At 40.6% G+C, this 22,815-nt stretch overlaps 2 protein-coding genes across 8 annotated transcripts in view; one reads left to right on the plus strand and one right to left on the minus strand.

Annotated features, from left to right (window-relative positions):
• The window catches only part of c24h8orf74 (chromosome 24 C8orf74 homolog), a 137,892-nt gene that overhangs the window by 2,668 nt on the left and 112,409 nt on the right, over window positions 1-22,815 (plus strand). For 2 of the 5 annotated variants that reach the window (XM_039792895.1, XM_039792899.1), the window contains exons 4-5: window positions 53-229; window positions 794-1,429. In XM_039792895.1, coding sequence (XP_039648829.1) covers window positions 53-229; window positions 794-997 — 381 coding nt within the window. In that variant the 3' untranslated portion in view covers window positions 998-1,429. Of the gene's footprint in view, window positions 1-52; window positions 230-793; window positions 1,430-20,174; window positions 20,193-22,815 lie in introns of those variants that run through there. The other 3 variants (XM_039792897.1, XM_039792896.1, XM_039792898.1) reach the window with 3 other exon arrangements.
• Window positions 1,318-7,840, minus strand: LOC120554184 (L-threonine 3-dehydrogenase, mitochondrial-like). Of its 3 annotated transcripts, none has more exons than XM_039792890.1 (10): window positions 7,717-7,840; window positions 6,818-6,981; window positions 6,661-6,703; window positions 6,303-6,373; window positions 5,861-6,010; window positions 5,537-5,709; window positions 5,248-5,338; window positions 3,423-3,515; window positions 3,093-3,269; window positions 1,318-2,988 (listed from the first exon to the last, which is right to left on the minus strand). In XM_039792890.1, exons 2-10 carry the CDS (start codon window positions 6,972-6,974, stop codon window positions 2,849-2,851), a joined length of 1,095 nt encoding a protein of 364 aa, XP_039648824.1. In that variant the 5' UTR covers window positions 6,975-6,981; window positions 7,717-7,840; the 3' UTR covers window positions 1,318-2,848. The 3 variants fall into 3 exon arrangements, with proteins under 3 accessions (XP_039648824.1, XP_039648823.1, XP_039648825.1); XM_039792889.1 differs by having other exon boundaries at window positions 5,855-6,010; XM_039792891.1 differs by lacking the exon at window positions 3,423-3,515 and having other exon boundaries at window positions 5,855-6,010.

A 22,815-nucleotide genomic window follows, 5' to 3' on the forward strand; every position in this document is an offset into this window, starting at 1 on the left:
AAGTGACGGGCAAACCCCACAGCTACCATTAACATATCCTGTATCTGATCAGTGCACTGTACACGCGCTGCAGGGCACAGATCTGCATGAGTGGGAGCATCAGCGGCAACAAGCTGAGCTAACGTCTACGTTGCGACAGATGGAGGAGAGGCTGCGGAGTCTCCGAGAAGGGTCAAGGGTCACTCTGGGGGAGGTTGATGTTCCTGAGGTTAATCAGCTGGATGAAGAGGTAAGACTCACAAAGGGATATAAAACAAGTGAAAGCATTCTGGAATTTCATTCGTTCATGCGCTGACTAGCATTTTGTCTGCCATACAGACAGAGCGCATTTAAGTTCCGCCCCCACCAGAGGGGAAAAGAACTTTCCGCTCTCCATTGACTTGTGTTGCGTGAAGGTGCCTCCACGTCAATTCTATCTGCTAGCAAACAACATTATGCCTAAAACCTGCTGTGTGGTGATATTCACTACCAACAATGTAAAGAACCCTGAACTTAAGTTTTTATAAGCTGCCGACCCCCCAAAAAACAGCTTTAATGAAGACAAAAGTGGATACAGACATGAGGACTCAGCAGATAATGGGAAGACTGTGGAATCCTTACACCAACCTAAAAACATGTGTAGTTAATACCACCACACAGCAGCTTTTAGGCATTTTTCTGTTGTTTGCTAGCAGACGAAATTGACAAAAAGGCACCTAAACGCAATACAAGTCAAGGGAGAGCAGAGTTGTTTTCCTCTCCGGTGGACGTGGCTTTCAGAGTATGACTCTGGCTCTGTCTCTGTTCTTTGTAGGGTGTTTTGGCATTGGTTCGAGCAGCAGTGAAGGCCACAGAAGGCCAGATGCTGGCGAGTCTGAACCGAGAGGCCTCCCTGCTCAGTGACATCCTGCAGCTCAAACTGCAGCGGGCAGCATTGGCCACCAGAAGGCTCCACAACCCTGCTTACATCCAGACGCACCCGCAAAGGCAAAGCTGCACACAGCAAAAACAGGACTGAGGGATTTTGGGAATGCAGTGTGAGGACATGGCCTCAGTGAGTAAAGCTAATTGGAGGAAAACACTGAAAATCTCAAGTTATTTAATGTCACAATTTTCAACTCTCATGCATGTGGATGCTTACGTTTTTGTCATACTTCTTGCGATTTCTGATCTAATTCATTGTCCAGTATGGGATTACTGTTCATCTAATTATCGATCTATGGGCTACTGCCCAGGACATTTAAAAGCATTCATTGTGTCAATGTATTGTCATCAAAATGCAATGACAATAGACACATTGTACTAGACTTGTGATTGGTTGCAAAGGAAAGAAGCTAGTTTCATTCAAATATTTATTAAAAGAAAAGTCATCCTTTTGATTTAACAGAAAAAAGCTGCAAAGAATAGCATTATAAATAACATCCATATTAAAGAAACAAAAACAACTTGAGCTGTGATGCCCACTCCCTTACATTCTACGCATTTCATTCACAGATTTAAGACCTTGAAGTACAGCTACAAAACTGAGGAGCTCTATTCCCTCAATACATGAAAATGAATGCTAATGCATTCATTGATTCAACATTCATATATATTGAGCACAGAGGCCGAAGCTCCAAAACAGAAAGCAACAATGAAAATAATTTAAATACATGAAATAAATATATTTAAAGCACCTAGTGTAAAGGTGAACTAACTTTTAAAAACAATTCTTCTTTAACTCAAACACTTATTTTTAAGCCTACAGCCCTGCTAGGCAACTACGGTTAAAGCACCTGTAAACTACAGTACCACTAACTAGGATTATCAGTTTCTATAGTAACAGTACCCAAGGTAAAGCCTTTCAGTGTTTATGGTTACAGTACTTATTGGTGACCAGTTAGAGTGCAGCTCTTATTTAAAGCCATCTGGTTTTCTGGTTTTAAGGCAAGCATTTAGCTGCTACAAATGACAGATGCACATTTAGTAAGCTAGCAAAAGTCACCTGCATACTTACAGCTACAACATGACACATAAATACATAAATAAAGTACATTCAGAGAGAGAGAACTCAACTCTTAAAAGTTCAGTAACTTAGTGATTTGAGTTTCGCACTAAAAGCTTAATGGATGGAGAAGAACAGAGAGGAAAAAGAGAGATGAGATGGACGGATGAGGAGGGAGGAGCATGGTGAGAGACGCAGATGGGTGCAAAATCATAAATCTAATCAAAAATATGAGATTGAGAGGTCTGGAAGGTTTTTATGCCTCCAAGATACGGATGTTAGTAGTTATTTGAATGGTCTGAATCGTAATCCCCCTGTCAGAAATGTCATCTTCATCTTTCTCCTAGAGCGCTATGTGGAGAGAGAGAGAGAGAGAGAGAGAGAGAGAGAGAGAGAGAGAGAGAGAGAGAGAGAGAGAGATGCTACTAACGTTACTTAAAACAAAGCGAGTTCCCTGTACAGGGAGCATCCGGTCATACCGTATAACTCGCTGAGCTCCGACTCCATTTTTTCTTGTTGTTATGAAAACGACAGGTCTGGCTACTCCGCTTGTCATTGGTTGTCTGTCAAAAAAGCGCTTGACGTAGGGCGTTTTTTTTTTTTCCAGAAAAGCTGAACTTTTCACCCTAAAAAAGAGTCTGCGGTGGAGTTTAAAAAAAGTGCTCAGGACTTTTCTGAAAACACGTTACACCCTAGGATTAAAATGTAAAACAGACGCTGGCAGCTTAAAAAAAAAAGACGGCAAGTGTGAACGTAGCCTTATTTGTTATTCATTTTGGATCTTGAGATTTTTGTAAAGACATAACTTTTTTTAAAGTGTAAGTACTAAAACCTCAGTGTCACGTACTTTCAAATAAAGCTTTGTATGGAGTTGCTACAAAAGGCTCAGTAGGCTTGTGCCAGCTGGTTGCCCGTAGTGATGTGAGTCAGCATGGTCTGCACAAACTCGGAGAGGTCGTACTCGTGCTTCCAGCCCCAGTCCCGCCTCGCTGCGCTGTCCTCTAATGCCATTGGCCAGCTGTCAGCTAAAAAAAGAGAGATGTGGTTATGGTATCAAGCCCAAACTCTGTGACTATAAAGTAGAGATATCATTATACCACTCGTCCCTCCATTCTGCCAGAAATCTCACCTATAGCCTGCCGGACAGGATCCACATTGTAGGTGACTTTAAGGTCCGGAAGGACTTTCTGTATCTCCTGGATGAGGTGATGCAGTGTAAAGTTCATAGCGTTGATGTTGTAGGTGCGGTTGACCAGTGTGTCTGCTGGAGCCTCCAAGAACTCCAAAGTAGCCCTGAGACAGTCATCTGAACAGGAAGTAATGGGTGAGTAGGAGAGGAAGAGAGGAAAACAAAAGACAAGAGAACAAAGAGATGAAAGACAAAGAGGTGTATTACAGGATGAGTATCACTTGTTGACAGGGAAAACCCCACTATTCTATAGCAAAGATTTGGCACTACCAATGTACATCAAAGAAAGCCGCGTGTCACTGCGCAGGTTACACTCCAAACTACCCGTTTTTACAGCTGCATGGAAGGTCTGAACCGCATAATCTGGGAAATGGAAAAACAGATTAAGACCGACGACACCAGAGCACAATATACAGTATCTCTTCTGTTTAATCTGTACAAACTATTGCCAACTACAACTACTTTGTGCACCATCTTTATCTCATTCTTAGCTAGGTTTCGTCGTGATTCCCAACCAGGGGTACTTGTACCTCAGGCTACATTTACAGTGCTACGTTTTGGTTTTTAAGTGGAGTTTGAGCCAAAAGCGACCTCCGTGCACACAGTGTTTTTAGCTCCAGTAGAAGAGCTAATCTCTGTTTAAACTAACACGCCCAAACCGCATATCTCATCAACATTCTCGTATATTGGGCATGAGCGTGCCGGGGTAAACGGGGTGCAGCATGTATACTCCGCCCGTTGCTGGTAATCGCCATGGTAACGTTAGTAGCTTAGTCTGAGAGAACGAGACGTCATGACCAATAAGACCCAATCAGGCGGTTAAAGGTCCCATGGCATGAAAATATTACTTTATGAGTTTTTTAACATTTATATGAGTTCCCCATGCCTGTCTATGGTCCCCCAGTGGCTAGAAATGGCGATAGGTGTAAACCGAGCCCTGGGTATCCTGCTCTGCCCTTGAGAAAATGAAAGCTCAGATGGACCAATCTGGAATCTTCTCCTTATGAAGTCATAAGGAGCAAGGTTACCTCCCCTTTCTCTGCTTTGCCCTCCCAGAGAATTTGGCCCACTCATGAGAGAGAGAGAGACATCATGGCTTTCAAACGAGCAAAGTGGCAGTTGGTCAAGGCCACACCCCCACCCTCCACCTTGCCCCCCCTCTCTCCTCCTCAATAGCTACAGACACAGAAATGGCACATCCTAAGGAAAGCTCATTGTGGGACTGGCTCTAGTGGCTGTAATTCTGCACCAAGGCTGAATTTCGGGAAAGAGACTTCAGATACAGTATTAGCGGACCACTAAGGCCTAGCCTATATAAAAGCATCCAAAGAGCACCATGTCATGGGACCTTTAACACGACCCTGCAGATTGCAAACCAAAACGGGGTCAGAAGTGTTTTCAAAAAAATTCATTAGGGGTTCTGAAACGCCAAGTAGTGTGAATGCGAGGTGTAAACGTAGCAAAAGATATTTGTTTTTTAACCACAACGTAGCAATGTAAATGTAGCCTAGGGGGGTACTTCTGCAGTCGCCAGGGATAACTTGGAATGATTAGTGAGTAGATCAATGAATTTGAAAAAAATTGAAATTATGACTTGATTAAAAGAATATATAATCCACATATTAACATTAAGTCAGCTGTAACACCTGAACACGGCATGTTGCAGTTATGTAAGAGTGTGTGAAAACTAGTCAGCAAGAGAGCACAGAAGTTTAAACAGGTATCCAAACGTAATGACTTAACAGTTCAATGATTAGCTAAAAGTAGTGAAGAAACGGTTATAATAGTTAGCTAAAAGTAATGGTAATGGACTAATGGTTCAAACATTCAGCTTTGCTGAGAGCAGTAGTAGCCTAGTCGGTTAGGATTAGTACGATTCCAGACCAAACCGACCTTAACACGGACAGTTCCATTGTATTATTGTAAAAATGAACAATATCCACTTTTATATAATTTATATAAGCGTTTTACATTTGGAACATACATTGGGAATCGATGACGGGATACGTGAGTTCAATCGACTGGGCTGTGGGTTGTACCTTAGACCCAAAAGGTTGGGGTTACACCTAAACACTTCTTCCTCAGACCTGCTCACCTGTGGTTCCTCCTCCAGGCTGGGAGTCAGCTGAGATGATGCCTGGATACCTGAGACAGCGGAAATCCAGCCCAAACCTGTGGTGGTAGTACTGACAAAGAGGGACAGGCAAAACACAGGGCTTTACAGGGGTCTGTGATAAAACACTGACGAACAAAATGTAGGAATGTATATAGAAACTTGGATGTCTTTGTGTGTGTCTGTCAGAATCTGTGTGTGTGTCTGTCAGAATCTGTATATCTGTGTCTGTCAGAATCTGTGTGTGTGTGTGTTTGTGTGTGTGTCTCACCTCACCCATCAGCTCTGCGTGGACCTTGGAGACACCGTAGATGGTGCGTGGTCTCTGCACACACAGCTCAGGGGTGGGGTCACTGGATGAGGATGGACCGAAGGCCTCCATCGTGCTGGGGACAAACACACGCAGACCATGTTCGGTTGCTATGTCTAATATGTTATGGAGACCTACAAAGAGAGAGAGGCTGTGCATAAGTGTCTGTGTTAAGATGACTCTAAATGCTGTTGTAACATACCCTTCAAATCTGAAAAAAAAGAGTGTCTTATCTTCAGTAGTTCCACAGTAATATAAATATTACAGAAATGTATGTACATCTACCCGTGATGTTGACCTCTTTGGCCAGAGCGACGTTGTTCTCTCCCACAGCGGACAGCACAGCTGAATAGTGAACTAGCCAGCTGATGTTGTTGTTCACCACAATCTCCCGGAGGTTCTTAAAGTCCAGGATGTCTGAGAAGATGAATGGACCTGTGGAGGACACATGTACGCAAAAAGTTGCCGTCTTTGTAGACACTTTTACCCCAAGAGCGTAGCTTTAGGCGCATATATTTTATATTTGCTTGGCCCAAATGAGAATGAAACCCCTAAAAAGGAAACAAATTCACTTGAACACAGCCTAATAAAAAAACCTGACTGGTGTTTTTGGCAAGTGAACATCAGTCAGGTATTGTATTGATTTGTACAGGGGCTTAAACATAGCACAGACACAAAATTAAATTGACATTGAATTCCACAGAGGAGGATATACAAAAATACACACCATTATGGTAGACATGGTTGGGAGGTTTCCTGATGTCAGACAGGATCACATTGTTTTTTCCAAATTGTCTCCTGAGGGTGAAACATCAATACAGTCAGTTCTGGGAACTGAAATCATAGGGACATGGACCAATTAACCCTGAAGAGAAGATTTCATTTGGCACTCTGAAACATTTATAATAACTGTTTTCACAGCATTTTTGAGCTACTGATCACATTCCAGATTATTCAGTCTGGCCAACAGGCTTCTACCCTTCTGAGGGTAAGAAGAACTTGCTTCTAAACTCCAATACAAAACAACTATTCCACCTTTGGAAATAGATAAATAATTGAAATAGGAGGTTGTGTGAACTCTGTACCTCAGCAACTTGGCGAGCCCCACCCCTAGCTGTCCAAGCCCTCCTGTAACGGTCAAAAGAAACGAAACAAATGAGTTTCGATAGAGATCAAATGTCAGTGCCTGAAAAACAAAATGCTATATTAGTAACCCAGACAATGCGTAGTGCAAAAACCAACCAGTGATGAGGACTTTGGGGTGGTCAGTATCAGTGCAGGACTGATGTGAGGATGTGCTGATCCCACCTACTGCTGAGCTTAATCGCTTAGCACTGCACTGGGCACTGCTCCCAGCATGCTTCACTGTACCCCTCAGCAACTGCATCACCAGCATCATCCACCTCCTATAAACAAAAGCATGCATTAACAGCAACATTGACCGGTGTCCTTATCAGAAGTACTATACAATACTGTGAGTGCATCTACTACCATGGTGCACAACAGTTAAGTTACATTACTATTACTAAACGCACTTGTGTTGTCAAGGGCAATTTAGGTGGCTGAGCTTAGAGCATGAAGGTGTCATTCTAGATGTTTATCCGATATAAAGCACATGTGTGTACTCTTTATATATACACATATATACGTTATATATGTAATTCAAGTCTTGCCTAATCCCAACACCACAACATTGACCTGTATAATTACAAAATGATGCAATCTAACAAGTTAATAGCCCTGCAAGGGACAGTAACCTAACCGGGTGCCAAGCTAATGTAACCTAACGTTACTATATATATCAGTAGTTAATAGGGTGACTATCTGTGGTGCCAGGTCAACGTAACATCATCTCTCCTCCTAGATATCAATGATCTCTCCTGCTGCTGAACGTTAGCCTAACGTTAGCTATCATCTGACGTGAATTGAAGCGATCTGAAGCTTTTATGCTTTATCTACGCTAGCTAAAACCAGGCGGTTGCAGAACTGGCTAGATAAAACTTAGCGGTAGCTATACGTGCAGTTTAGTATCCCAAATTCCCCGTAACGTAACCCCATTTGTACAGGTCCTATCCCCTGACCAATCGACTATCATAACCTTAACCACTCGAACACTTAGTATAATGACATGTATTTCTTACTTTAATGTCAATCGGTAAAATGAAAAGACGACTGGGAACGCTTGGAACTCCTTCACCCAGCCAATGTTTGTAATGAAACATGGTTCGTTGTACTAGTGCGATTGGCTTAGCTACAGCTCGAGAAATACAAACGTCCTGTTAATACTTTCAAAATAAAATTCGTATTGCCAAAATTATTAGTTGCTTGAATGTTGACCATAGACAGTTTTGTTACTACATTGAAATATATTTAAAACATTTTTTTTTCACTTCAGAAGCAAAATCACCTAGCTACGTCAGTCTAAAAACTGCCATTGAGTTGAATCAAACTTTTTTTTTATATATTTTTTTAATATATTTCACATTCCGCTGGACGAAACAGCGCCCCCCGAGTTGTAAAAGCTGGTTTATGCAGCCCACTATGCGGTTAAAGACGGCATTGCACCCTCACAGAAGTCGAAGCTGATTAAAACCATTAAAACAAGTATCATTAAAAAGTTTAGCTAGTTCAAACCATAGACTGTATATTAACCCAATGGTCTCGTGTCACTGTAAAATTATGAATGCACGTATCTGTAAAACAAACCCTGAAGTGAAATGCGAAGCCAGCCACACACTGGCCTTTCAACAAACAATGGACATTTATCAATATTATTTAATGAAACTACAGACTGGGCAGAGTCAAATTGTTGCTAATAATATCAGCTAACGTTACCACGGTTTGTAACGTTAACACCAACGTAACGTCAAGCTAGCAGCGATGGACAGAGAAGATAAGGACGTTGTCAACCAACAAACTATATGACAACTAACAACTGGAGTGGGACATGACATGACATGACATGCCATGGAAACTTCGTCTAATTGAAAGAAAGCCGAATGGACGTCAAAAACGTGAGTCAGATAACGTTACACTTTGTTTCTGTTACGCTGTGTTTCTGTATCTGTGTCTTTGCTAGCTGTTATGTTTCCTGATGGCTCAATCTCTCTGTGGCTGTCTGTTCACATTTAACTCCTTGCTGCTGTGTTGTTGAAATTATGAAGGTTATATTATGTATTGTACCGAAGCTGGTGTGTTGTTGCTGCTATCAGCGCGCCGATGCTTTAAATAATTTGGATTTATTGATTGTTTTGCATTTGCATCACTGTGTGATGTGTGAACGAGCCTGTGCAGATGGTCCAGTAGCTGCTTGTGAGAATTTGTTCTTAAGCTGTGCTATAATGAGTCATTAGTTTTAATAACTGGAATACTGTTGGCCTTGTTGTCAATCTTTTGTATGCCAAGAATATAGGACTGGGTAAGCCATGTATTTAGTACATGCAATGATTGCTTTGTTGGTGAAATGCCACTTGGTTCTACTTTATAGCTTATTCTGATGACCTACAGTACTATCTGACTAGGTCTTTGAACCTCTCCACTGCTGAAATGAATGCTTAGTTTGTGATATAATTTAAGTGGCCCCTCTAAAAGAACAGCTGGCCCCAGCTGGGCCCCGTGATTGAACCATGCCTCAACCACCATAGCACATGCTGCCCAACATGCTATCAATAGTCAGCTAAACATTACATTCATTTTATGCAAAACAATGCATGCTAATTATTAAAATCAGAAGTTGCCATAAAAAAAAAAAAATTAAGTGACCGTTCAGTTGTTGTGAATATTTACTAGAACAATGACAGGTGTGATTAACTCATTTGAGATGTGTTCATGCAAACCCCATAAAACTAATGGAACACATTTCCCTTCTGTAATTAAGATGAAATTCAGTGTCAGTCATAACCTCGCCCCTGCTAATTATGTACAAGTGATTTATACTCTGTTGCACGCAGGAAGATTAATTTGTGTCTTGCATCGCTAACTGTATGGTGGACAAGTGTGTGTACACACACATGCATATGTGCACTCTTAGACTAATGCAAACATCTATACATGCCCATTGAAGTGCAGATCAAACAAGACTGACATGTTAAAGTGTAGCCCTGCAGGTCTCCCAGTAGTAGAGGGTAGCCTCCAGAATACCAGAGAAATTCATTATAATTTTGCACAGAAAAGCCTTTTGCTCTGACTCAATGTTCTGTCCCCCTGCCATCCTTTATTGTCAGCTTTTAATTTGCCAGTAGAATATTTGATAAAGTAAGAAATTGGCAAAGTGAAAATTGGAAAAGCTTATTGTATAGCAACATTGTCAGTGGCTCTAATCAACACTCACAGTTTTTAAAAGTACAGTTTTTAATGAGGGATCACACCTACTACAGTTGTTAGTACAGGTATAAAATGGTCTTTAAGTCTTAAATCTTAAATGACGACACAGTTGAAAGCATTGCCACTTTATGAAAAAATAATACATGCAGAAAAACACTCAGAAAATACATTTATTAGAGCAAACTGCAGGCCTTTTTCTGTATTGTACATACTGTATGTGTGTGCATCTGTGTTTGCTGGAAACCACCAGGTGGCACTAGATACCAAACAATCCCAAGAAATCAAGAGGCTTGCATCTGTTTTATCAGCCTGCTGGCCCAGCAAATGCAAAAAAAAATATTATTTTATCCTTTATTTTTTATAATTTTTTTTAATAATTTTTTATAATTGTCTGCTTTCATTTCTTTTTATTTTCTATAATGTCTAACAGTTGTTAGGAGAACAACAAAAGGCAATTATCAAAAATGACATAACCCACTGAATAAAATTAACAGCAAATTATATTATTTGCATGTGAGTTGCTTGATACTCTGTCCCTACAGTAACTACTGGATGATTAACTTAAAAGTGTACTCAAAAATGCATTTTTTGGAGGAATAAATAGGGCAGGATTTATCCATCAGGAGTGTTAGAACAATCCTGTTGTAACCTCCGCACTCCCAAGCTTTTGGACATGAACCCATTTCTCTTGTGGATTTAGTTCCAACCATGCAGAATGGGCCACAATAGATGATGCATGTCTTATTGTTCATTTGCTTAAAAAGCCTCTGTTGTTTTTGCCATTTTGGAGGTGTGCCAAATATCTCAAGATGTAGTATGCCCAAATTCCAGGCTTGTTCTTTTCTCATTGTTGCCTTGTGTACATGCTTGAAATAATACAATGCTTTTCTTGAAAAAGAAGATATGTTTTGTTTAATGTGGAAATGCAGTGTAAAAAACATAATTATTGTTTGCACACAAATGAATGTAATTACTTGTACCTCCTGGTTGAAATGAAGGATTTTACACTTACAATAACATCATGAAGTGATGCCCTATAATACTTTTACAGACACTGTTACAGTTAACAGTACATTATTAGCTTCCCTACAATGTATTATGGTGGAAAACAGCATTTTTTTTAATTTTTTTTTTAAACTTTTGATAGCAATGGACTGACTGATCACACAGATTCACATGAATACTCATACAGTGCATTTACGCTGAAAAGTTACAGTATATTTGCTAAAATGTTTGTCCTAAAGCAAAGTGCCCACACAGCAGCAGTGGATAACTAATTGAATTATGCAGTCTCATTTAATACAAGCTCTGCTGATTTTATCCTAGGCTAATTGTTGTTGTAGTTGTTGGTGTTGCACCCCATAAATCTTCTCCTATGTAATTGGCAGGGTTGGAAGAGGTATTGAGAACTTTTTTCTTGAGTAAAAACTGCAGTGTAAATATACTCCATCACGTAATAGTCCTGATCCTAAAATCATGATTTACTTGCATTCTCAAAAGTACTCATCACGCCAAATGGCCTCAGTCAGAATAGATATTATTCAAGTATTATTGTTAATGCATGGACATGTAAGCAGCATTTTTAGGTTGTGAATGTGGAGCTAATTGTAATTATTGTACATAATGTTGAGTATTGTTATGTATCATATGTTCTCTAAAATGAATGGCGCTGTTATGAATTTCCTGAAACAGTCTACACCCTTTGACTTTACTAGAATAAAACAATGCAGAGGGTTTGAAATTAGCAAAATGAAAGCCTGCCAGATGTAACGCCTCTCTATTAACCAGAAGCTGTCTTTGCATTATGCCTCCTCGTTGTTTAGCCACCCACAATGGTTTCTGTCCAACATAATCTCCTCATCACAAACCCTAATATATTAACACGGCCTGTGATGCAAGAATGTTCAAAAATAGATGTTGTTTATAATTATGTGACAAAGAGGACAATTTCTGCAAATAAACCCTTTCGGTACATACTGTCACTAAGTAACAGTGCTCAGATTGTACGTGAATGAGCTCAGCCTCCGTGCCGTCCCAGCATTCAGTCAATGTTCTCCTAATTCGCCATCATGACTCCGGCCACTAATGGGATTGTAGTCAGGCCTATTTATTGCCATTAGGGAATTGAGGCGACATACAGTGTGTGAGGGGTTAATTAGAAACAACTGAAGGGGTCAGAGGTGTGTGTGTGTGTGTGTGTGTGTGTGTGTGTGTGTGTGTGTGTGTGTGTGTGTGTGTGTGTGTGTGTGTGTGTGTGTGTGTGTGTGTGTGTGTGTGTGTGTGTGTGTGTGTGTGTGTGTGTGTGTGTGTGTGTGTGTGTGTGTGTGTGTTGAGCAGATGTGGATATGAGAGGGCTGGACCTTTGGTAATAGGGGGTGGATTTAAACAAGGATCCTCAGGAGAAGATTTATCTGCGGGCTGCTGTGACACGGGGACAAATAGTGCTGATAGGTGAAGGCCTCTCGGTGTAGAGTCCAGTCTGGATGACAAATAGCTTAGCTTAGAGTGTGTGTGTGTGTGTGTGTGTGTGTGTGTGTGTGTGTGTGTGTGTGTGTGTGTGTGTGTGTGTGTGTGTGTGTGTGTGTGTGTGTGTGTGTGTGTGTGTGTGTGTGTGTGTGTGTGTGTGTGTGTGTGTGTGTGTGTGTGTGTGTGTGTGTGTGTGTGTGTAAAATAGGATACCAGACCATATTCACTTATCACTGAGTCAGGTACTTCCTTGAATCTGCTCCTTGACATCCAGCAGGGGCTCCTTCGCTTCTCTCACTCGCCTCTCTTGTTTTGTCCCTGCCTCTCTCTTTCCTCCTATCTATCTCTCTTCTCTTTAATACTCAGTTCCACCGCCCCCCTCCCCCTCCCCGTCCCCTCTACCCTCCCCTCCGCTCCTCCAGCGCTCTCAGCAGTATCTCCCTAGCCTCTCAGCTTCCCATATTACACCGCCAGATAAGAGAGGAGAAGGCCCCGACTGACAGGAACCCCAAATTAATTTACAAGCAATGATGCCGTTCCTGGGCTGATAGAACAGTCTTTATACAATATGAAGGGACGGGGAGTGACGCCTCGCCGGCTCCGCTGGGGAGAGAGTGCGACCGTGCTATCTTTGTAATTATAGGGAGAGACCTTGATCCTTCTCAGTCTCTTTCTGTCTCCCTTGGTCTCTCGTTTTTTGTTTTTTTTTCTCAATAAATGTTGTAGAAAGATCCCTCAAGACAAATCCGAGCTTACTGCTATATGGCTATGGGCAATGAAGAAATCAGTTTGATTTCTTTCTCAAGTTTTTCTTTCTTTTTTGCGGCTTGTATTCTGCATGATTTGATCACACGTTACATACTTTCAGACGACAGTTGTGCCACAGTTGTTCCTTTCTCCTCAGTCTCCCACCGCTGTTACTTTCAACACTTATTGCACGATTGGCCACAGCTCTATGGCCTAATAGGCTTACTGCACCATAGAATCTAAAGAAATGTGTAAGTGGATTAAGGAACTCAGTTTTCCAGTTTATATAGCATTCATTAGCCACTGCCAACAGTTGATGCTGGACCGACACTGTTACAATGGGAGCTATTACAGTTCTTTTTGGCATAAATGCTTCAAGGTCCCCTGACAGTCGCTCCAAAATGAGGAGATAATAAAGCAAGTCTGGATCAGAGCCCATGCTGATGGTCTGCTCTCACACAGTCCAGGGCTGGTCCTTGAGTCTACTCACTCACCTCACTCACTGAATGGTTGGGCTTTTCCTGCAGATACAAGGTAGATTTCCGATTCGTTTCTTTACTTTTTGGGCCTTTCATGACCAAATAAATAGCCACAGGATTAAACCCAGGCACTTAATTTGGAACCAAAACTCCCTTTAGCATATTCGTTATAGTGTGGTTGTGACTGAATGTTGTAATTCAACATTCAAAGTAGAGCTGGACAATATATCCGTATTATATTGATATCGTGATATGAGACTAGATATGGTCTTAGATTTTGGATACCGTAATATCCTAATATGGCATAAGTGTTGTCCTTTCCTGGTTGTGAAGGCTGCATCACAGGAAAGTGATGTCATTTTCTGAACTTAATTTGCTTTTACCCACTCAGCCATTATATCGACATTACTGATTATTATTTATTTAAAATCTCATTGTGAAAGCACCAGCACCCTACAATATCGTCGAAATATCGACATCGAGGTATTTGTTCAAGAATATTGTGATATTTGATTTTCTCCATCTCACCCAGCCCTAGTTCAAAGTGTCAGAATGGGACGTTCGAATCAAAGATGGAACTTGGACTAGACTTGGGACTTGTTGGTAGAGATGGGCAATATATCGATATTATATCGATATCGTGATATGAGACTACATATTGTCTTAGATTTGGGATATCGTAATTTGGTAATATGGCATAAGTGTTGTCTTTTCCTGGTTTTAAAGGCTGGATTACAGTAAAGTGATGTCATTTTCTCAATTTACCAGACTGTTGTAACTGTTCTATTATTTGCCTTTACCCACTTAGTCATTATATCCACATTACTGATGATTATTTATCAAACATTTCATTGTGTAAATATTTTGTGAAAGCACCAATAGTCAACACTACAATATCGTTGCGGTATCGATATCGAGCTATTTGGTCAAAAATATCGTGATATTTGATTTGGCCATATCGCACTGCCCTACTTGTTGGTCTTGACTTTGGACTTTATAGCCAAGACTGGAGACTTACTTGAGAAGTCCGCTCGCCCAGTGTATGCTTACAACCCTAACCCTTAACTCTTTCCTGTCCCACCTGGCCTCTGCCTCAGCAGGAGTAAAGTTCCGGTCTGACCACGGTCCATTTATTCACGGTGCCGTCCGCTGCCTCACTTGAGTGACAAGCAAAGGGTACAACCTTCGAATGGTAGTTTGTTTCAAATAAAAAGTGCAAATGCAAACCGAAACTTTGAAAAACATATTTGTAGCAAACAGCAAAAACACCCTTTTCTCACCCATCATCATACAGACAGACATCATAATGACATACAGTATTATTTAAATAGCTGCCAACAATCTTAAGACCAAAATAAAGAACTGGACCCGTAGCATCAGGTCTGCTGATAGAAATATTACATTCACATGTGAGTTGGTTTCCTTCCAAAAGCACAGGAATGGATTTGTTCACATAGTTTGGATGCTTAATGCTTTGTGAGCTGTGAAATGGGTAATTTGTTGAAGCCAGCGTTTGTGGGCAGCTGCACGCACTTACACAGTCCTGCCCTGATGGCAGTCCAGCAATCCGACACAGACAAAAAGCGATTTAGGTCCCGTTAACACGTTAATGTTGGATTCCCAGCATGATCAGCTGTGGGGGTCTGGGTCCCAGCGTAATGACGGTTCATTCAGAAGAGGGCTGTGGTTTGCCCACGACGTGCTGAGGAAAGACAAGTGTGAAACCTCTTCTTTTTGACAGATTTGTGAACACTTTATAACCTCTGCTCTTCTTTTTTTCGGAGGAAGCTAAAACATTGTTCATCATAAATGTTAGTAACATGCTGTGATATGCTTCTTTTTTTTAGTTTTTTTCCCCCCTGGAAAACCTAATATTAGAGCAATTAGTCAGTAATCTGCAAACAATTTGGATGATTGTTTATGCCATTTACAAAAACAAACAAATGCCAACGCTTGCTCCAGCTTTTCAAATGTGTAAATTTGGAGGTTGTTTTAGTCTTCTATGACAGAAAATTAAATATTTTTAGGTTTGGGCTTTTCATGGTTTGCATCCACACAATAAGCGTAAATAAGTTTGAAAATTATGAAGCTTTTTAACCTCAATGTACACGTGTAAATTGAAAGTATACAGTAGATGTAGGCTACTGTACGTGCTCTTTGTTGTATTTCGTAAAATCCTGAGTTTAGTCAAATTTGAATCATTAATTGATTTTAGATCAAGGCATCATAGCTTTTTGTATGCGTTAGCGTGCATTTTGTTAAATATGTACAATTGTAAGGGCGCAATTATGTAAAAGAAATTTGGTGGAAAACGAAGATAAAGTCTGACTCAGGGGCATTTATTACCGCAAAAATAATAAAAAAAGAAAATGTCCAGTCTGGGAATCCGTAACCTCTGACACGCTCAAAACATGGCATGAGGAAGGAGGCGCTGAGGTGGGACTGGCAATGAAGCAAAAGGTTAGTAACAATTGCAGGACGAGATCACGGCGCTAACATAGCTGCCACAGAGACGTGCAGAAGCCCGATTGTGCTTATGCTCCTCTCAGAGACGGAGAAGTGTAAATCCAAAGCTGAAAACTCCATTAGGCCGAGTCAGTCATGCATCCGTGTGCTCCAGTGCCAGACAGCTCTGTAAATCAGCTTCCCTTTTTCTAGCTCCACTGAAGAAAACAATATGGGTAGTGTCTGGGTACTGAGCATCGGGCCCTTGGGTTACACACACACACACACACACACACACACACACACACACACACACACACACACACACACACACAGACACACAGACACACACACACACTCCCTAGGGGCCTGTCTGCTACAGAGTGAGACCAAATGCTCTGATCCAGGTTGAACTAACCACTGACATGTGCACCTGTCAGACATGGGCTGCTGAAGGTGTGTGTGCATGTCTACTGTTTGTGCAGTACTGTGTGCGTGCAGTGTTTGATATCCAATCTTGGTGAGTCTTTAATGCCCCCAAAAAATGTATAGAGCTCTAACAGACAGACAAAGTGTCATTTTGTTAGCCTTTTTTCTTGAGGCATTTGTATTGTGTTATGTTGTTTTTTTTTAATGTCAGTGTTTGTTTTTCAGCCTTTTTTTGGTACAATGAAAACCATATTAGAGCTGTTTGCACACACTGTAAAAGTCTGACCTTTTTTTTTTGTCACATACAGTAATAACTTGAAAATGGATTTGGATCGTCTCACTCTATCTCTGTCTTTCTCTTTCTCTTTCTCTTTCTCTTTCTTTCTCTCTCTCTCTCACACACCCAAATAGACAGACTGTAAAGTAAACAGATTTGGAGTGTGTCCGCCCGTCCTAATCTGTTGGCCAGTAAAGGCTGACTGAGGCCTAGCAGGTGCTAGACACTTGTCTGTGGAATGTGGAGGGCCAGACCTCAGACCTCCCACCAGGACTGAGCTTCCTCTGTGCTGCGTGTGTGTGTGTGTGTTGTGTTTATGTGTGTGTGTGTTACATGTGGAGGGTGCGTGGGTGGCAGTCACCACCTGCTCTCGACCTAATTCCATTTTTTTTCTCAGGACCAAAACATTGCATTACACTCGGCAGGTTTTTTTTGGACTAAATTATGATGTATGATTGAATTGCAAAATTGGAATGAACTGAATTTCCTCGATAGCACAAAGGTTTTCTTTAAATAAGCAAAAGCATTTCTTTGTTGGTAAAAATACAGAATATGATATCATGTGAAAATACATTCATGTTTGAATATTTTAAAATACTATAATATACAGTACAGGCCAAAAGTTTGGACACACCTTCTCATTCAATGCGTTTCCTTTTTATTTACATTGTAGATTCTCACTGAAGGCATCAAAACTATGAATGAACACATATGGAATTATGTACTTAACAAAAAAGTGTGAAATAACTGAAAACATGTCTTATATTTGAGATTCTTCAAAGTAGCCACCCTTTGCTTTTTTATTAATAAGGGGAAAAAATCCACTAATTAACCCTGACAAAGCACACCTGTGAAGGTAAAACCATTTCAGGTGACTACCTCATGAAGCTCATTGAGAGAACACCAAGGGTTTGCAGCGCTATCAAAAAAAGCAAAGGGTGGCTACTTTGAAGAATCTAAAATATAAGACATGTTTTCAGTTATTTCACACTTTTTTGTTAAGTACATAATTCCATATGTGTTCATTCATAGTTTTGATGCCTTCAGTGAGAATCTACAATGTAAATAGTTATGAAAATAAAGAAACACATTGAATGAGAAGGTGTGTCCAAACTTTTGGCCTGTACTGTATATTTAGAATATACTGTTGCCTCCACTCTGATTCATATTTTGGTCTAATATGTTTTCAGTAAGTTTTCAGTAAGATTCAATGCTTTATTGCCATTCCAACATAGCTGATCTTTGGTAAGATCACATAAAACATACAGTAACTAGGTAGAGACATAAAAGAAATGGTAAAAAACATAAGATGACGATAGTCAACACGTAACCCTTTATGTGCAAAACAACAATAAAATATGAAATGGAACAAGTGTTCCCACTGCGATGCTATCAGCATAAGAATACATGTAATGTACAGTACAGTAAGTTTATCCAAGATTTAATAAAAGGTAAAAAAAAAAAAAAAAAGTTTTCCCATTCACATCACACAAGTGGGCCAATGTACATATGCATTAACTAATTCTAGTATTTTGTCTTTTTTTTTTTTATTTCAAAAATGATGAAATCCAGAAAAGTACCCATAATACCTCAGTTCAGCCCTTGACCTAGGGCTGCACGAAATATAATATATAAAAATATAATTGTGATTATTTTGACTGATATTGCGATGGCGATATGATTCACGATATTTGAGGGAATGATCATTTTTGTATCATTATTCTCATTTTCATTGATAAATATAAATGATTGATGATCTGATTTTTTTTTTTGGGGGGTTTGTTTTTGTGAGGATCTGTTCCAAAGAAAGATTTTTTTTTTCTTTAGTCTGTAGGATACAATTTGTAGGCCGGGAGTCTCTGCAGCACCACAATACTTTATTTTAAAATGGTTTGACATATATTTAGCCTTTTATCAAATATTGCGCCCCCCTGCGATTTGGATATTGAACTAGTTCATATTGCGATTTCGATAAATTATTCAGTGAGTGCAGCCCTACCTTGACCCTTCTCATTTAGGTACCCATCAAGTAGTTGCTGCTGTTTTGCAGTGTTTTAGTTTTTTACAAATGAATTTCAGAATATGCATCATGTAAGTAGTGCAGTAGAGGATGTAGTGTGTCTTGAGGATGTTGATGAAACAACCCAATATAACATTTTACTTGAGTCTCTGTCGTTATTTGATAACCACTTATAAAAAAACTATTTGAACAGGGGCCAACTTTTCCACTTGCCCGACCGGGCGTGAACCTTAACGTTGAACCCCACTGTGTATCGTATCCGTCTGCCTATTCCTCCATGATACAATATTTGTACTTGTTTATTGAGCTCAAGCATATTTTCTGCTTTCCACACACATGTATATATGGTGCCTTCCTTCCGAGTACGTGACTGTATTCTGATTAGGAAAATGTTGAGTTTGTGGTGCAAAAGTCCAAAAATCTGTAGTGTTTCCACATCTGGATTTGTCCCTTTTCATGCAGTTGTAATCATAATTATCTCTCTGCATGTGTGAGACCTCCCTCTTGTAGCGCAGCATTAAAAACTACCATTAATTCAAGCTTATCAGCAGAACAACACGCGGCCTTAAACGAGTGTGAATCAGCAGAAAAGCGTTCTCCAATGTCTTTAATTTAGATTAATGCTACCTGCCTGCATTTTTGTTGCCTCTGTGGACAACAAGTTAGAGCAATAATCACCTTTTTTTTAGTAGGTCATTATCCAGCTCGTACAGTCGCTCCACACTCCCAGTACTCTCACCAAATACAAGATCATGAGGAAAGTTTGGAAGGTGTGCATTAACGCTGCACGATATGAGGAAAATATCTAATTGCGATTATCTTGACTGATATTGTGATTGCGATATGATTCACGATATTGGAGGGGATGTTCATTTTTCTATCATTATTCTCATTTTCATTGAAAAATATTAAAATTCAAATGATCATAATGTGATTTTTGCGAGGATCTGTACCAAAGAGAATTTTTCTTTAGTCTGTAGGATAGGATTTGTAGGCTGGGACATCTCTCCAGCACCACAATACTTCATTCAGAATGCTTTGACACACATTTAGCCTTTTAACAAATATTGCTCCCCCCTCTTGTGTTTTAGATATTGCACTAGTCCATATTGCGATTTCGATACAGTTGTGCAGCCCTAGTGTGGATGTTATCGTGCGCTGTATTTTTGTCGGCGTTGTTGTTATTCTAATTATTTAAAAGTCAGCGCTTTAAACAACATCCAGAATATTCATAAGTGATGTAATCCAGTTTGTGCTTTAACCAGGATGTGTTCCCATATAACAGAGAGATTCATCCCGAATTATATGAAGGTAAAGTGTTGAACTGCTGATTTATTTCTCTTTCTCTATACCTACCTCCTCTCTTTTTCCCCCCCCCTTTCTTCCTTCCTTTCTCATTTTTCCGTGTGTCAGAATGACTGATGGTGGCCAGCCGAACTGGGTGTCCGCCGTTATACCTCCGACAAATGGCTGCGGCCTGCTCGGCCAGGCCTTGGACCGGATGGAAATCAATATTTCACTATTTAAAATCTATCAAAAGAGGATTTCTGAGAGCGCTACAGCCGCCTGCATTCCCTTCCACCCACCACCAACCACCTTCCCCAAACCCCCACCCTGCCATGCTACAAACACTGAATCAGACACTTTGTAGTTACAACTAGTAATCAATAAGCCAGCACCTTCACAGATCTTAACCGCAGTCGCCTCGGAGCGGTGATGAATGGCGAGGATGGCCGCGATTCATTTTGTCAGGCCATTACGCCGGCGAATTCTGTCCACTTCATCCTGCAGACAATCATTTTTCACAGTTCATAAGGAGCAGGAATGGGTCGCGATGGAGGAGAGGAGAGGCAGACAAAGAGAAGGCAGACGGAGATACTGTAGAGAGTCGACCAAAAACAGGGAAGAAACAAACTGGGGAGGAGAAAAAAAGGAAGTGATGACAGACAGTATGAGAAAGCAAGAAAAGGATAGAGAAAGCAGAGATGTAAACCAGACGGCATGGCTCCTGTAGCCATTTTCTGTTACAGTGGAGGAGAGGACAAACGCACACTGTGTGACATAAAATCATTAAAACCTCAGTTTTGGCTTGTTTTTCTTGTTTAAACTAAGAAAGATTGAACCTCTATGGGCTGTGTAAACAACCTTTATGATTTATGAAAACCTCTCTGGATTGTATGGAATAAGCCACAAGAACAGCAAAAAAAAAAAAAAAGAAGTATGTTTGTTAGCTAAAACCAAGACAACAGCCAGCTAGACTGTGTTCATGCTCTGTGTAACCAAATCGGTCAGGGGGGAAATTGATTTTTTTTTTTTTTTTTTTTTTCTCATAGCTGAGAGCATTTTATCGCCATAAAGCACACTAGGGCAAAGTAACCATGAACAAGTCCCACTAGTCAAACGCATTATGCTTACAAAACAGCAAAGTGGTAAATTAGTCAAACTAAAACGCACTGTGCACTCCCACACAGTAGAATATTGTACTATTACTTCACTTCATGTCCAATTATAATAGCCATGGAGTACTTTAGTGTAAAATATCAGCTTGTATTAGAAAATGTAATGGTGGCAGGAAACAAATGGACTTGAATTGGAAAAAGTAAAATCCTTTCCTTCTTCACCTTCTGTCATTTGCATTAATATACAGGACCCTCCCAACCCCCCCTTTTCCCTTCCTTCCTCTCTTGGCGAAGCTCCCCAAGACCCACGGTGTTCCTGTTGGATCGGTCTTGCCTCGGAAAACAAGTGACAGCTGCTGTGTGTGTGTGTGAGTGTGTGTGTGGGTGTGTGTGCGGCTGTGTGCGTGTGTGTGTATGGCTGTGTGCGTGTGTGTTCGTGCTGTCCGTTCGTCGTGGTCTCGCCCCATATGTTGGCCCTCACCTGCTGGCGACTGAGGATTATGAGCTACAAGCCCTTATTAAAACTGGATTTGTTTACCCTCCTGCTTGCACGCCGCAACAACAAAAACAGTATGACCCGTCCGTCGCTGGGCCACCGCCCGGCTGTGAGGACCCAGTCAGATCTAGTAAAAAAATACACGCAAGGTTGAACCTGACTTGTAAACAGATGAAAATTGGAAACAACGCAAACTATTATTTTTTTAATTCATTTTTGCATTTTCAAAGCATAAAGGCCTAAAAATCAGTGGTTCCAGCCTTTCGAATGTGCTGCTTTTCATTTTCTTATAGGACAACACATGTAATTAATTTTTTGGGCTTTGTTCAAACAACAAGCAATGTAAGGCATCGCCTTGCAGGTGTCCAATTCTCTCTTGTTTTCTGACATTTTATAAACCAAACGATTAATCCGAGAAGTCCGAGGCCTGAAGGTGTCTCCTTCAGAGCAGCACACTCCAGTTAAGTCTCCATAGTGACTCCAAGCTGCCACACATTTGTTTTGTGTGGCTAATGCAGAAAATGAAATGGCAAATCAAAGTATTTCATCACATTCATGCAAAAATCATATCAAATTTCAGTATTGCCATTAGTCCTGCTTATTGATTTACAGCATTGTAACTACTACACCCAGAGCTATTGAGGGGAGGTGTACTGCAGTAATGTTATATCAACCCCCAGTACACACACTATGTGTAGCAGTACTGCATGGGGGACTTCAGTCAAACTTCAGTCTGTGCACTAACAGGCAGATTAAAAGGATCTTTTCCTCCAAAAATGACGGTTCTTTTTCTTTGTATTCTTTGTAGCTGTAGTTGTCTCCAGACCTTGTTATAGCAACAAAAGAAAACTCCACTCCTCCTCTCCCCTACTTCTCTCCACATGTTATTGAAGCATCCTTGGATCGGCAGAGGTTCAGATCCAATCTGTTGTGTGTTACAACTCAGTGGCCTTTCTATCTCTTTTCTTCTTCATCTGTTTCTATTTGGGCCCTGACAAGGACAACAACCTAGCTCATTTTCTCTCTTTTTGTTCTCCCTTTGTCATCTTTTGTCTCACAATCTCCACCTCTCCATCATCTGCCACTCTAATATTCTCCACCTGCCCCTCTCTTTTCCTCCCTTTTCTCTCTTTATTTTATCTGCTCTCCATCCCCAGCC

Source organism: Perca fluviatilis, chromosome 24, assembly GCF_010015445.1.
Source record: "Perca fluviatilis chromosome 24, GENO_Pfluv_1.0, whole genome shotgun sequence".
In the NCBI taxonomy this organism is placed as follows: domain Eukaryota; kingdom Metazoa; phylum Chordata; class Actinopteri; order Perciformes; family Percidae; genus Perca; species Perca fluviatilis.